We start from the raw sequence: 16,077 nt of genomic DNA on the forward strand, positions 1-16,077 counted from the left end.
TGCGGCGACCATAAAGAAGTACCTGAATATGCTTAGATATACACACACACGTGTGCACACACCTAGAAAGTAGATTGCATGAAGAAGTGAACATAAATACAATAGAGTTCCTGGTTCAAAATGGTGTTTTTAACGTTAAGCTTGCACAAGCAACTGCAGCCTTGAGAAGTATTTGAGGCAAAATCCATTCAAACAGCATAAATAGAGCTAAATGTTACTTTACTAGTGTCTAGTCACTACTGAACCAGCCTAACGTTGTGTATTGCCTCATACATGGCGATACGATTCGTATCACAATTGACATGGAAAAAAAATATTCTTTAAATTATAAAGTCCGTTGCATAAGTTCAATGGCGAAAAGGAAAAATGTTGCTAGACAGGACAGCAAAAAATGACATTGAATAGAAGTTTAAAGCAACCTGTGCGTGGAAATGTAAAAGGGATATTTTCTAAGGACATATAACTATGTGAAAATCTTACTGTTCAAAATTCCCACGGTATGACAAAAATTGCAATATTATGGGAAAGCTCACTATTTTCAAAGAAACTCCTGAAAATAGTGAAATAAAATTATTTTGTTGTATATAGTATATGTATATGGATATAGGCATGCAAACTGATACCCATTCATCCAATGTTTACAGTCGCAAAACACTATTGTTGAAGTGAAAACAACCTTGCTGAGCGTGTGAACACACAAATAGTCGATCCAAAACTACAATTTAAGCATCACCGGCTCATTACATTTCACAAGGATAAGACTGTCACCAAACAGAGGCACTTTTAACATGTAATATACCAATCTTCACAACATTGTGACACAATCATCGCTAGTAATTGATTATCAATCCTATATTTTTTGGACAAACCGAAAAGTTAAGTGTATTTCAGAGAGCAAATTGTCACTTGACCATTGTCTTCCTCTAGAGTCTAAACCAAAGACACCTTTGAGCTATTTGTATCTATTAATCAAGAGTGAAGTTACTTCATCATCTCTTATCTGTTGATTAACAGCACACAAAGCATCTACCTTTATCTCTCTTGTCTACTCCAGAACGCTGTGAGGGCCATCACATGTATCAGATGTATGACACATGTATGCCCCTGTAATTAGCTATGCACTGAGGCATCCTTTGGTGACCGCACTAACCCATCCATCATTGCTTCTAATCATTCACTGCTTGCGTGTGGGATGTAATTACACATTGCCTGGCAACGGCATGATTCTCAGGTAAAAAATAGTCATGAAGGATAAAGAAAAAAACACCTGCATATGGTTGTGCGTGTGCCTGAGAATGCATTCCAGCATGTATTGTGGTAATGAGATCTAGTTAGTCATCCTCAAGTGTCTTATTAACAAATAATAACAGCAATCCTTTCTTTTTTTTGCCGTTTTTTACTTCTTCGATGTATTATTCACGCCTCACAGATTTACTCATGATTAATTTATATCAGCATCTTGTGGAATCCTACAGTACAACTCGTCTCAGCCCAAAAATACTACATTTACATGCACAAAAAAGCAAAATATTACCTTGGATGAATTCAAACCGAGAACATGAAATCCATGTGAACGCCAAAATCTGGCTTTTTCTACAACCGTATTGACTGCATATTGCATGTAAAACCTGAATTGTGTATGATCTTGTGAGATATGATTTATATAACCGATGTATGAAACGGCTGGGCTATTTTGCCATCCCACCCCCAAAACACCCATGGCGAAAACAACTTAATTCCCGGAATACTTTAGCTTGATTCGTTCTCTTCTGAAATTGCCAGCTTGGAGAGAAGCACTCAACTGGGAATGCTGTTCTACATGTGAAGCAGGCTGTGTGAATGTGTGTCTGTGTATGTGTGTGTGTGTGTGTGTTTGAGAATAAAAGCTTGGGAAATGCACTTGTGCGTATGTGTGGTATGTCTACATTTATGTCTGCGCACACCGGAAGAGCCTAGGAGTAAATGTACGTGCTAATGTGTGTGTGTTTGTGTGTGTGATGTGTTCAGTCAGTGTGCTGCCCTCTCTAACCCTCTCTGACTCCTGCTGGAGAGCCTTTTCTGAAGGCTCTGCTCCAGTTGAGGGCTCTTCAAGCCAGGATGGTAGTACTTTAGCCAGATAGCGCTATATCTACAGTGGACCGTGCTTGCGGCAAACAATTCTGTCATCTCTATCTACAATGCATCTATGTATACTATTTCTATACTACAGTGGTACCTCTACTTACAAATTAATTTGTTCTAGAAGTTGTTTTGTAAACGGTGACTTAAGGCACGTAAACATAAAACCTAATAACTTAAAATGATGTTATGTTTGGTGGAATATCGTTCCAATAATGATTGATGTGGACGACTTTTCATCGTTTTTCTTAAATCTGGGCGGTAGCAAGACTTGTGATCACTTTGATAAAAGCACTTGTCACTCGCAATAGGAAGAACTTTCTTGGGAATGTGATGAAGATTTTTGTAAACTGAATATTTCATATGTAGGGCCATTCAAAAGAAGAAGTTCGAGTATAATCCGAAAGGATACAAAACCAATTTTCCCCTTCAATGTTTCCATACTAGAGTTCTTCAGCAATCAATACTGTCTAAAAAAAACCCCATATTTTTCCTCAGGTGCATCCACATAGGATGGTGTCCGTTAGCTATTTTGTGCTCAGCAGCCATCTGTCACTCATCCTGCCAACCTCCCGCTGCTGTTAAGCTCTTATGGCGCACCTAGCCCGAGATCAGGAAACCTCAGCGACTCTGCTGGTTGCTTGTTGCTCTCGTATCCGTCTGAGTGCTTTCAGAGCATGAGATGCTTGTGTGTGTGTGTGTTTCTTTGTGAGGGTGTTGGAGTAAATAGCATCCCAACTGTAGAAATGGCATTCAAGAAGCTTTTTCCCTTTGCACACCAATTGTACCGCAGATCCATTTTCTTTGTGCATTTATCACTATATATGTCCGTGGGCATGTGTGTTTGTTTGTGTGTATTTGTGTTCCTTCCAATGGGCTTTGCACTCTGATGTGACTCACCCTCTGCCTCTCTGTTCTCATCATTTTCTCATTCATCATGCTTCCTGTCCTCCTGGCAGAGGTCTGGGCAAATGTGTCATTTAGCTCCTGCTGTTCTCTAATTTTTTATTATTATTTTTTTGCTTTAGTCAGAAAGAGGGGGATGTCCCCTTGACACTATGGATGCTATCTGTCAATCATTTTTTTTTTTCCCCAACCTGAAAATTTCATTGAAAGTGAATGTAATTATTAAGACTGTAGTTGGTGGGCTGAATTTAACGCCCTATTTGTTGGAATAGGAATCTAGGGACAAAGGCATTTAGATTTTGGAGGCTTTTATTGATGCAAAGAACAAGGTGATCGCTCACCATGTCTCACCTTTGTTCCAATTTAATATCTTTCCATCGCATTCCTGTAACCCTTCTTCCTCAAATATGTGTAAAAATTGGAAAATTAGATTTAGTTTTTTCACTGACTTGCATTATGTTGCAGTACAATTTTGGGAAAGCTGGACTTGTTTTTTTGGGGTGGAGAATTTTTGTTGTAGAACACAATCCAAAGCGGGTGAGACTTTGAGCCCTCCCTCCAGCAAAAAAAAATTGGTATTGTCCTAATAATTGAATGCTTACCTACTTTCTACGTTTTCACTAGATGCACACAACTATCTCTATTCATTGTAAAAACATGAATAACATCAAAAAAACATAATTGTTAACTCACTTCATTCCATATTATTTACTGCAATGAAGAAATCCCTGAACAATAGACGTTGAAAAGACAAAAAAGCATTTTGTAGATTGTCAATTGCGCATGACCGACGTTGAGCGAGGTGGTGAAAGCTACGGGTTGGTGCAGCCATGTCTAAAATTGAACAGAAGAAAATGGAAGAGGCTAATTAACATATTAACGACCCCCATCGTCCTACAGCTTCTGTTGGCTGGTCCAAACACATTGATAACCATGCAAATGAGAGCTGGGAATTAACGGGGGGCACAGACAACTGGCGGAGATGTGACGAGCTAGCGAAAAAAATGGAAGGAAGGAACGAAGGAAGGAAGGAAGGAAGTATAAGGAAAGAAAAACAGTGGTAGAACAAAAGGTGAGGACTGTAAGACACAGATGGCAAATCTCAGGGGTTGTAATGAGCTGATCTATGGGTATATTTTATAAACATTTCTGGTTTTCAATGTGTGGTATTTTTATATGTTCCTACCCATCAGAAATTGCTAATTTTTGTTATTTTGTCACTTTTGTTACACCCATAATTATTTGCTTTCTTTTACAATAAGCCCACAAACATCTGTATTTTTAACGCTCAACACAGTGATAGAAAAATGTAGAAAAGTATAAAAAAAAACTGATCTGAAAAAGGAACAATATTTCACAGAACGGCAGTAAGAAAAAAAAATGCAAAGAAAGACTTGCATTCTTGTATTCTGCTGCTCTTGCTCAAATCAATACGCCAGCAAGCCCAACGGTGAAGTGCGGAATGGCCGCAGGGGCTCAAGGCAGCGGGCATAAAGGCAGAGGTGGGTGGCATGGAGCGCCAACTCGTACAAGTAATTATGCTTCAGATTGATTTTTCTCCTGTTGTGTTCATAATCCAGATGAGGGAAAGCAGCGGTTTTCAATGGTGAAACAAAGAAGGCTTTGCAGAGGAGGGGGGAGGAGGGGGGGGGACACCTTGTACTAAAAAGCCAGACTAAGGATTCGCTGACACGTTCATCACATTCTGTAATTCTGTTGAATAATTAAAATGTTTCATTAACGTGATTATTTCCCATTCGACCGCGTTTCAGCCCTGACACCGGCAATTAAAGCTCGGCTGAGGTTTACGCCACTCCTCTCGTTTTGAGTGGAAATTTGACAGGACTGGCAAAAGGGTCTGCAAGATAAAAACTAAGGTAAAGCATAGCCTACAATACATGGTGGTTTCATTCAATTCATTTTAATTTGGAAGGGTGGCAATCAGTGTATAGTTTTGCCATTTGGTAGGGGAATTTTGGTATAATAAATTTGGTGATTTATTGTATGTTTTCTTAGAGAATAGCATTTTATGGGTCTGGAAAAATTGATCAAAATTTGCAGTATGAATGGCTATTTCAAAATTGTCCAGTTAAAGCTTCCCTGGCGATGAACCTAAATTTTTTTTTGTCTTTCAAGGCTGAATTTTGAATAAAACACTCAAATCTATTTCATTCATCACAAGTGGTCTTCACATTTCTGCTGTTTGTTCCCGCCACCTTTCGTTGTTGTTGTTTTTTCCCCCCTTTTTTTGCTATAAAGCCTGTCAAATGAGTATTTTAAATCAGAAGCCAGTCCATCCATCCTCTATTTTGATATCCTGAAATTCAAGTTGCATTCAAAAAGCCCCCAGAAATAAAAAAATCTCTCTCCAAATCTTTGTCTGTGTTCCAAATCAGCAGAATTCTTCACAGTGCTTTACCACTATAATTAGAAGAATCTGTCCTAGTTACATAAGATGGCTCTTTTTGTCTTTTGAAATTGGATTAGCAAAGGAGAAACCATTTCTTTTCAAAAAAGGGGGCGAGCATGTGTGGGGTGGCATTGGTTCTGTTCTGCTGTCCTTCTCAGAGGAGCTCATGCACAGTCTTTTACCCCCCAATAAACTTGATTAGCATGGCAGACTGTAAATATGCAAATTAGCAAGGGGTGGAAGGGAATATGCCATATCAGTATCGCCCTCTTCCTCCAGAGCCCCCAAAGTGTGAAAGTCATGATGGGGTTTATTCATATGGGGTCTGTGTTGAAACCATCTTTTTTTTTTATTATTTTTTATTCCTTTCATAAAAGAGATTCAAGCATGTAATTGGAATACTGAATGGAAGAGATGCTTTCACATCCTGTCTGCTGCTGCCTGTTGTCAACTGCCACCATGCACGGACAGTCTTATAAACAAACTTCATTGCATTCAGTTGCTGCTCTGCCATCGACATAGCACTTGCAGAGTATGGTAAGCGTGGCATTTAAACCATTTTCTATGAACACTTGGTAGTAAAGGTGTTTTAAAAAACATCAATTCTGCAAGTCCCATAGCAAATTTGACTAAATGCTACCAAGAAGACAGTTATTTCGGAACAAAAACAAATGTTTTACCTCATTTGAATAAGTTGTTTTGGTATTTCTGGGCCTTTGGTTGGTAGTAGATCTGAAATACTCAAACTATCGTTTTAACCCTCCATAAATTTAAAAAAAAACAGTTTGTTATTACGTGCTATACATCTTCTAAGATGTTTTTTTGTACTATTTAAAATCCTGCATTCAACCAGCAAGTTTGTACTAAAAATTGAGAAAATGTTATAATCAAGGCCATATGTTGTTCAAATATGAAATAAAAACGTGTATTTAAGTGCTGAAAAAGGGGTCAGGAATACTTTATAACGTGAGGTAACAGAATAATTTGGGGTCGAATTGAACTGGGACACTAAAATATAAATAATATAAATCTTATTGTATGATATGAAGTGATACACAAACTCTCTGTAGTTCTAAAATTTAATATGATGACGAAATAACGGCAATATAAACTGCGTCAGTACCTGAGTCACTCAGTAATATCAACAAAAGAGATGACTGAATGAAAAAGATGCCACTTATATACACATTTACTTTTAAATTTAAAAAAAAAAAAACAATGTGATTAATTATTTTCTGAGTGCATTTTTTTCCATTTAAAGAGCCGACAGGCACGTTTCTCATTGGCCCGTTGTGGGACTTTATTGATTTTGTCCCAGCAATGAAAAGCAGGAATGTGCGAAAGGGATAGCCAGTCTACTGTGAACAATTTAGCTGCCTGGTCCACTACTTAATATTGATTTTTCAAAATCAAATAAGCATTATTTAAAATTAGCGTATTTTGTGTAATTCTTGTTCAAATGCGCGCAACTGTCAAATGACAACAACGACTTCAAGCTGAGTTTTTTTTTGGCTCAATATACTTGTCTAATGTATTGTTACACATGCAGTTTACACACTGTTAATTTACTGTTAAAATGAAAAAAAAAACACGTTATTGGGGATTATTACAGAGTTTGAGATTCTTTTTTGCTATTATAGATATTACATTAGTTGTATGGATGGCGTCCATCGCGGTCATCCTTTTAGCACAACGGTTATATGGGATGTGTAACTTTAAGATGTTCTATCGAAAGTCAAACGTATTCTAATCCCGTGAACACTGAGCTCACTGGAGAGAGGGGCCATGGAGTCACATTATCGACATTATAGACGCCTCAGCGTGGAGATGGGCTTCACATCGATCCCGTGATTAATTGCTATCTGCAGGCAGCAGGAGAATGAGCGAGGGAGGGAGGAGCAAGTGGCTTAAAATGGAGGAAGAGCACCGGGGATGAAGGATTGCTGAGAGAGAAGGGGAGGTTACACCTAGACTATCTATGGATATCAGCTAAAGGCAACACAGGAGTAATCTTCCAGGTGCAATATTATTTATTGATATAAATAGGCGGAAACCCTTATCTTTGCTGCAGCCTCTAACACATAGCCAAGGACAAATGAAATTCACACATTGTTGGGGTGGAAACAACTCCCAAAGACGAGTAAAGGACACCAAAATAGGAGGTTTGGAGCTATACTATATGCGTATTGGTTATTTTCCATATGTAATTATCCGTGAACACGCTACTACAATACCATGAATATCGTGTTTTGCTAAAAAATTGATATTACTTTGCACAATTCGCAATTTAAAGTCCATCTAAAATGATATTTGCCCATGTGTTTTTGGTGGAAATCGAATATAGTTGGCTCTTTTAATAATGTTCTTTATAAATCCTTTAATATGTTTTTTTTTCATATCTAGAATACTGCATTTTAACCAATAAGTTGGTTTGCACTAAAAAAGGTGAGAAACTGTTATATTAAAGGCCATGTCTTGTTGAAATATGAAGCAAAATACATGAAATATATTCATATAAATGTACTTTTAACTCCATTTTTATGATTTTTTTCCCAGAATGAACTAACATCTTAAAGTGTTGTAAGGGGATCAAATTGTGACCTGTGAATCATGATAAGAATTGTATCGGCAAATATGAGGCAATACACACCTCTAATGTATTAGACATATATGTTAAAATATTGCAATTAACCCATTTGTAAACGTTACCCTCTTTGACTAACATGACATTAAAAAACTGTGAGTAGAGCGGATTTGCGGACTGAGTGACGAGCATTAATGAACTTTCCACATCCTTTGGGCTGCATGCTTGGCTCTCCCAAGAGAAAGTGCTGCACTTTGTAAAACACAACCAAATAAACTGTGACATGGGCTCACTTAAGCTCTTTAAGTGGCAGGTGCATTCAAGGAAAAAAAAAAGTATTGAGAAAGTGCTATTGTGTAGGATTAAAACTCTCAAGATTCACTTGACAAATTCAAACGTAAACACGCTGTTTTTCTGCAAAAACAAAAGTATTCTTTTTACAATACAGGGTGACCAAATACGAAAAAAACTACTACTACTACTACTACTAATACTACCACTACTACTAGCACTACAACAGACCAATCTGACAATGTATTATATAGTAAAGAACATAATAGAAATCATCTAATGCCAACAAGTTAAAACTCTTTTGCAACTTGCTCCAATAAAATGGCAACTTCCATTTAGGCTGCACAACAACCTACTACAACCATTTCTCTACTTTAGTTGTTTAGAACTCTATTACAACACCTCAGAACTTCCACCATAAGAATGAACTGTAACATACAGTTGCATTTGTAAGGAAAGCAATCGATATCTTCCGTAAAGACAGTGAAATATAAAGCTGGTATCATTGTTGACTTTAAGTAGCAAATCCACGGTTGCCATGGCGAATGCAAGCGACAGACGGTATCTTTGTGTCAGTTTTGAAAGTAATAAAGTAAGTTATAAGTACAAAGAAAATCTTGGAAGGCCAAAAAAAGTCGATGAAACCATTCAACGTACAAGAAGTTATTGGAGCATGTGGGTTTCAAAAGAGTTGGACTGCAGGGATAGGAACTGATAAATCATTTCTATTGTCTAATTGCTACATATTTTATATTGTGGAACATGAGAAAATATTGTCTATTGTCTTTTTTTTTTGGGGTAACATTAAAGATGGCCACAGTTCAAGAAGCACTTGATATGATTGAAGAATTAAACCAAGCAGATATATTAAACAACAAGCGATCAAGCAATGAGCAATAAACAATAAAATAGAGGTATTTGAATGCATTTGTGTTCAAGTGTAATACCTTCATGTGAGAGTAGTTGCTACAGTGATAGTTATTTAAAGATATTGACAGCTGTTTGTGTCTGAAATAGACAAAAGTTTTCAATTGGACTGACCTGAAAAGCTGTGTTAATGCTGGATCCACAGGCACTGTAAGGATAAAAGAGAAAAAGAATGCTTTAGTAATAAGATATGCAGCCTTAAAAAAAAAAAAAGAGACATGCTAAATATTATATCAGTGGGACTTCAAGTGAGTAACATAACAATGAAATTAATAATGAAACAGGCATAGTATTAACTGTTGAAATCCTTAATAAGATGCACAAAAACCAAGTATTGTTTCTGATTTCACCATATATCTAGCAAAATTTACTGTACCGAGTATTTCACCATTTTTTTTTTAAAGTTGTCTGGGGAAATCAAGTAGAAAAGTATCCAAAATTTACAACAAGTACCTTAAAATGACAAAAAAACAATGGAAAATGATATCTAATTCACTGGTTCATTCATCCCTCCCAGTCAAAATGGATTATACGTTTAGCATCTAGTCAATGGCGGCCAATAAAATAACATTTCTGGCTAAGAATAAGTGGGTCCAGCCCATATGAGCTCAAGTTATAGAATAAATGCGACTTAAAAATGGGTATAAACGTGTGGTGCATGCAGTGACACGGGATTCCAAAGTGTGACCGTTTGTGCAGTGGAGTGTGCAATATATACGTGTGAGCGTGTTTGGCTGTTGGGAGGGGGGGGGGGGGGGAGTGAAGGTCACCCTGAATGGCTGTGTGTTTCGGCGCGGATACCTTTGGAGCGTGTGCGGTGGCGCTTATCGTCTGCATCCACCTCCATCTGCAGAAAAGACACAAACAAGCTGTTGAGTGCCGGCCGCAGACAGCATCTTTAAATTACCTTTAATTTAGATACATGTTCTTTTGGCTTCCCAACGTTATCGTTTTACTTGTCAAACATGCCCCGTATCGGACTTTAGTGTTGAAACTGAGTTTTTTTTTTGGGGGGGGGGGGGGGGGGGGTGAGTGGCCAACTTGCTAAGACAAAAGTATGATGAAACTGTTATATTAAAGATCTTATGAGGAAAACCTTTGTGATTTACTTACAATGCGCATTTTGATCATTTATGTAAAATGACACCCGTGTTTTGCAATTAAAAGATATCTCTGAAAGGAAGAGTTTAAAAACATTAGTCTTGCGTTTATCTGTTACTATCCAACCATGCATAATACATTTATCATACTGTACATCGTTATCCATTTTTCTTATCCAGCGATACGTTACTACATTCATCAATTTATCCATGTTTCAAAATAAAATCATAAATCAAAATGTTTCATCCCTCAATTTGACCAGTCTACCCAATCCCTTCATTTATCAATAATTCCTTATCCACAACATAAATGCACATTATAACTCCCAAGCACAATTCCATACATGTAAAAAGCAACTATAAATGACAACTCTGAACGATTTGTTCCCTTCGATAGAACACCTGATTTCTTTTCAGGCTCTCGAAGACCTCGGATCAAAATTTGATTGATTTATTTTTTGGGAGATATCTCTAAATATTCATGCAGGTTGGGTTTAGAAGATTGAGAGCCGTGACCCTGTCCCTTTTTTATTAAACATGATTTATGGAGACTACTCTGGTCGATCCCTTCAGTCTTTAATGGTGTGTTTCTTTATGAACACCCATAAAAGTTTCAACAGTAAGAAAAAAAAAATGATAAAAGGCAAAGATACCTTGTAAATATTAGCAGGTAAGCTGGGATGGAATGACCTTAAGTGTTTGTGAGGGAGGATGAGAGCATAAATATGTCGGTGGACAAAATGACAGACGATGATGAGCAACTGCCTGCCTGGCAAATAATTCCATACTGAGACTACATGTTAAAAAGTTACGATAGATGACCTTGCTGCTCTCTGTGGGTGGGCTGCTACTCCATGGCCTTGGGCAAGTTTATATATGATAGAACACAACTTTGAGGGCACTTCAGACCAAAGGATTGATTACCAGCAAGGTTGTGGGTGCAGCTGGTAACCAACATTCATTCCTTTTTCAACAGCTCTTATCCTCATATCGTAAGTAAATTGTGTGGGTGAATCAATCCTATATTTGAACTCATTACATGTATTTGTTTCCTAATAACTGCATTTGTCCCTTTCCTTAAAGAAATAGTTGACTCAGATAGGACTCAAGAGCAGTTTTTTTTTCTTTCCAAAGTATTACATGTATGGAAATAATAGCCTTAAAGCAAGGGTGTCAGACTCCATTTTATGTGGGACGGACCATTTTAGATATAATATCTAGATTTGTTTTTAATTTTTAAAATTGGATTAAAAGAACTGGATCAAAAGCCCTAAATAGTCTGTTTTTATAGATCTAAAGCAATGTTTATTTGAGCTTTTTTTTTCCTTAGTATTAGAAAATGTCTTTTAATCATGTTTTTTTTTTATTTCAAATGGAAACAAAATATTTTTTTAAAGTGGAAAACGGGAAATATCTGTATATTTATTTTTAGGTTTTACAAAAGAAAAAAAGAATTGGATGAAAACATTGCAGTGATTGTTTTTAAAAAGGGGAAAATTAGGAAATGTAATGTACATCTATCTTCATTTGAATTTGATCCTAAAACAGAAAGTCAGCACTCATGATTTACAGCGGGCCAGATTTGGCTCCCGGGGCCACCACTTTGACACCTGTGCATTAGATGGTTGGTAAAATAAATGATAAACGTCCATCGTGTTACGCCAACACAAACAAGTTTGGCATCAAAAATGATTTCAGCCTCAAAACTAAGGCAATGAAATGCATTTTAATTGAACTATATCTTTATTAAAACAATCATGATGTCTTGGCTTCATGTTGGAAAACTTCTCAATTATTTGTTTATTTTTTTTGCACATTCTGTGCATACTTTATTAAAAAAAAAAAGGTTGTTCTTGTGTATTCAGGAAGAAGAGGAAGCGCACTCCATCTTCGAGTGGCAATTAGACTCAGAATAAAAGGAGGCGATAAAACATTTAGAAATGCACTCCAAGTTATAGCCTTGAAAGCCCATAGAGAAAAACTAAATCGAGGAAACATTTCGTTATATTTTTCAAACACTCCATCTTATGATATATAACTTATTCACTATCAACTGTAGCGTTGAATTGAATGATGCTAAGCTAATTCAAAGAAAGGGTAAAAAAAACGGTCAAAAAAGGTCAAAAAAGGCCCAAAAATGATCAAAAACGTTAAAAAAAGGTCAAAAATGGTGTGCTACGGACTATAATCGGTTTCTTATTGTCTCATCTCCAAGTTTTGGGAGAGCCTGTTTTGTAGATGGAAAGAAATTCTAACAGAAAAGCACGCAATGATTCACACCCAGACAATTGGTATTCCATTCAGTGCAGCACGAGAGAAGCGGCGAACCTCCACCGGCATTATCAAATTTCTCTGCAAATAGCAATGCCATGCATCATCTAGTGACAGCCAGCGTGTGCCAACCAAGCCGATGCTAAGTGCATCTGAATTAGTGTGAATGGCTGTGGAGACCCAGTCACTGAGAATGACATGGAGTGAGTGAACGATCATGGATGATGGAGAAGGAAATGTTTGGAACTAGTCAGGTCGGGCGGGGTGCGGGGTGGGGAGCAGCAACCTGTTTGTTGACACACAAAAGCCCCATCGTGGCCACTTATGCGATTTAAATGACAGGAAATCTGTTCAAGGGCCAATCAGAATTTGAAAATTCGGAATATCAAATGGTCTTAATGTAATGGAATGACATTTTTAAGTTACATTGGAATTTACAAATCAAGGAATCATTTGCAAGAAGCTGTATTTGTAATTGTAATTTTGTCCAACTTGATTTTGACTCATTGGTGGGAGGGTGCCTGTTGGCCAGAGCCAGAGCAATTTTATAATACTGCAATTAAATAGGCAAGTTTTCTTCGGGTATTCTGTTTTCCAGCCAGGCTATTTGTATTCTAAATTGTCCCTATAAGCTTGAATGTGAGCATGAATGGTTGTCCATATAATTGACTGGCCACTAATTCAGGTAGTCCTCCACCTGCTGCCCATAGTTGGCTGGGATAGACTCCAGCACCCCCGCAACTCCTGCTAGAATAAGTGCTATGAAAAATGAATGAATGAATTAAATTCCTCATCTCCATAGACAATTACAGGTCTTGTCATTGCCACATTCATCTGAATTAATTAAAAGGCATTTTAATGTGAGTGTATAGAATCCAACCAAATGACTTGAATGCTTATTCTATGCTTATTTTCAAGCTTTCCTGTCTCTGTTTATTGATGTGGTTAAGTAAATATGAGGTTTTGCATCTACCTGCAATGGTTTGGTGTCGACACAGTTGTCCCAGACCTCTGCTTCCGCTGTAACCTACTGGCGTTGACTTGGCGAAGAAACGCTCACCACATCTCTTCCAGACTCATGTTCTGCATCAGAGGAAGAAGAGGCAGAACGTACATCATTAAAATCATTTTCACAACAATCACATTCAAGACAAGCATCAGATATTTCCTACTCTCCTTTGACATGGGCTCATGAATAATCATATAGCAGCATCAGCTATGCGGCGCACGCCCCAGCCAATGCAGATTTCTGCAAACGGAGACGACCGCTTGTCGTGCGCGATAGGCTTTGGCAACACGGGGTAATTAGCTAGTTCTATCGTCTTCCGCAGGAAGTAGGGGACAAATATAGCTAATGATCCGTGCCTGCCTTCGCCATTCCGTTGCTCGCCTCTTGCAAACTTAAGCAGGGGGAAGAAATGGAAAGGGAGGCTGAAAAAAAAGAGGTGCTTTTTGTTTTTTATTTAAGTCAAAAAAGGTCAAATGGGATCGCAGCAGATGAAGTCAGACATTGGGAAAACGATGGAGGTGTGGCGGCTCAGACGTCGCCTGCCTGTCTGTTTCATTGCCTTCAGTGAGGCTAATTGAAAGAATATATTGAGGGAAAGCAGATGTTGCGCAGACAAACAAATTATAGCCACATTTGAAAGCTGCAGACTGACATTTATGCGCTTGCACGCACACACGCACTCATTTGCAACCTATTTTCAAAGCAGAAAACAATTGTTGGTCCCATAGGGCATCGAAAACGGAAAATAGTAGTGTGTAGTGTGCCAGTTTATGATGTAAAAAGAGCAGTTGGGGCTACATGCTAAGGTGGACTTTATGAACCATTGTTGAGGGGTCAACAATAAGAATGTCACAATATTTTATGTCAATCTGTGGGGTACAGAACACAAGTTTTATAAGGTTATTCACATAATCACGTTTAAAAAAAATATAAGTCACGTTAAGTATATGTCATTAGTATAAGTCACTATAAGTTATATATACATATAGCCATATATTCATTTTCCATGCATCTTATTCCCCAAGGGTCGCTGGGGGTGCTGGACCATATGCCATCTAACTATTGGTATTCTAAGTGCACACGTGATTATTGGATCCAAAATGGAGGACAATGTTATGCTTCCAATGTAAATAGTAGTGTATATATAGAAACATCTTTTTGCAAAATCCTTATACTACCTTTGGATTATTTTTCTTCACTTCCATTGATAGTTATAAACCCAAAAAAATGTAAAGATAGTATCGAATCATCATGTCTAATTGCCATTCACGGCCAAATACTGAAAGCAGTTTGGAAAGAGCTATTGAAAACATTTCAAATTCTCTTCAATGAAACCCAATTCTACAACACCACGTCAAATCTAGTCGAAAATCTTCATGGCCGCTCAGCATTTACGCTCCAAGCTCCAATCGTCCACTACTATATCGTGGGGGTCCGTGGGCAAGGCAGGGAATCTTCAAATTTCTTTACATCCCGTTGGTGTATAAATATGTGGGTCAATATTTTAATCCAAACTAGATACATCCCCCCTCATTGCTCCTTTCATTGCTCTCTCGCTCTCTCCTTTTCTCATGCTGGCCTCTTGGTCATTATAATCAGGGACTAAGTGTTGCCTCCGTCCTCTGATGAAGGTCTTCACGTGGGGGCTGATGACAAATCACAGCTCTCTGACTCTTAATCAGGACACATTCCCTTGTTTTTCCGTGTGCCCGTGATAAAAAAAAGAGAAAAAAAGAAAAGAAAAGAAAACGTGGGGGTTTTTGACAAAAGGCGCTCGGGTGAAATAAAGACAATGGGAAGGGATACAATGCAACCTGCTGCTGCTCGTGCGCTTGGTCCTAGAGTGGAGGCGCCTTCGTGTTCTAGTTTCAGTACCAAGGACAGCGACGGGCGGCACAAAAAAAGAGAGGATAATAGACCTCCAACTGCAATGGGGCACACCCATCGAGAAGACACGCTCACGCACACAATTGCGCAGACAGCTGTAGACATACCATGCACAAAGCTATTCACATCCTCTCCTTTTGTTGCAATGAAAGGCAGGATTGTACAAGAGTGTGTATGCATCTCCATGAATGTTCCTGGAAGAATGAGAAGCATCGTGTCTACCCTTCACGAGCTTTCTATATCTATCAACGCCAAGAAACACACCACAAATAGCCGACTGGCAGAATGGCTGCTGTGAAAACCTTTTTTTTTTTTTGCATTTATCGTACAGCGTACAGGGATGGGATGTCTACTGTCACTTTTACGGGGACATATAATGTACGTGGCAGGCGTTTAAAGAGGGAAAAAAAGACAAAATACCTTACAGAAATCATAGGAATTATTAGAATAAAGGCAACATACGACATTGGTGGACAATGGGACACGCAGGAATGCTTTATTCATGCGACGCGTGTGCGCAGGCACGCGGAGCAAACCACGTCTCCCAGGCTCTGATGGAGACTGACCTACATTC

General features: G+C 38.1%; 1 protein-coding gene across 1 annotated transcript in view; it reads right to left on the minus strand.

The window, feature by feature from the left end:
- The window catches only part of myt1lb (myelin transcription factor 1-like, b), an 89,968-nt gene that overhangs the window by 40,137 nt on the left and 33,754 nt on the right, over positions 1-16,077 (minus strand). The window contains exons 7-9 of the mRNA XM_077730661.1: positions 13,581-13,690; positions 10,038-10,083; positions 9,351-9,384 (exon numbers count right to left, since the gene is read on the minus strand). Of these exons, the coding sequence (XP_077586787.1) occupies positions 9,351-9,384; positions 10,038-10,083 (80 nt within the window). The 5' untranslated portion in view covers positions 13,581-13,690. The remainder of the gene's footprint in view (positions 1-9,350; positions 9,385-10,037; positions 10,084-13,580; positions 13,691-16,077) is intronic.

This window comes from Stigmatopora nigra, chromosome 13 (genome assembly GCF_051989575.1).
Source record: "Stigmatopora nigra isolate UIUO_SnigA chromosome 13, RoL_Snig_1.1, whole genome shotgun sequence".
NCBI classification, from domain to species: domain Eukaryota; kingdom Metazoa; phylum Chordata; class Actinopteri; order Syngnathiformes; family Syngnathidae; genus Stigmatopora; species Stigmatopora nigra.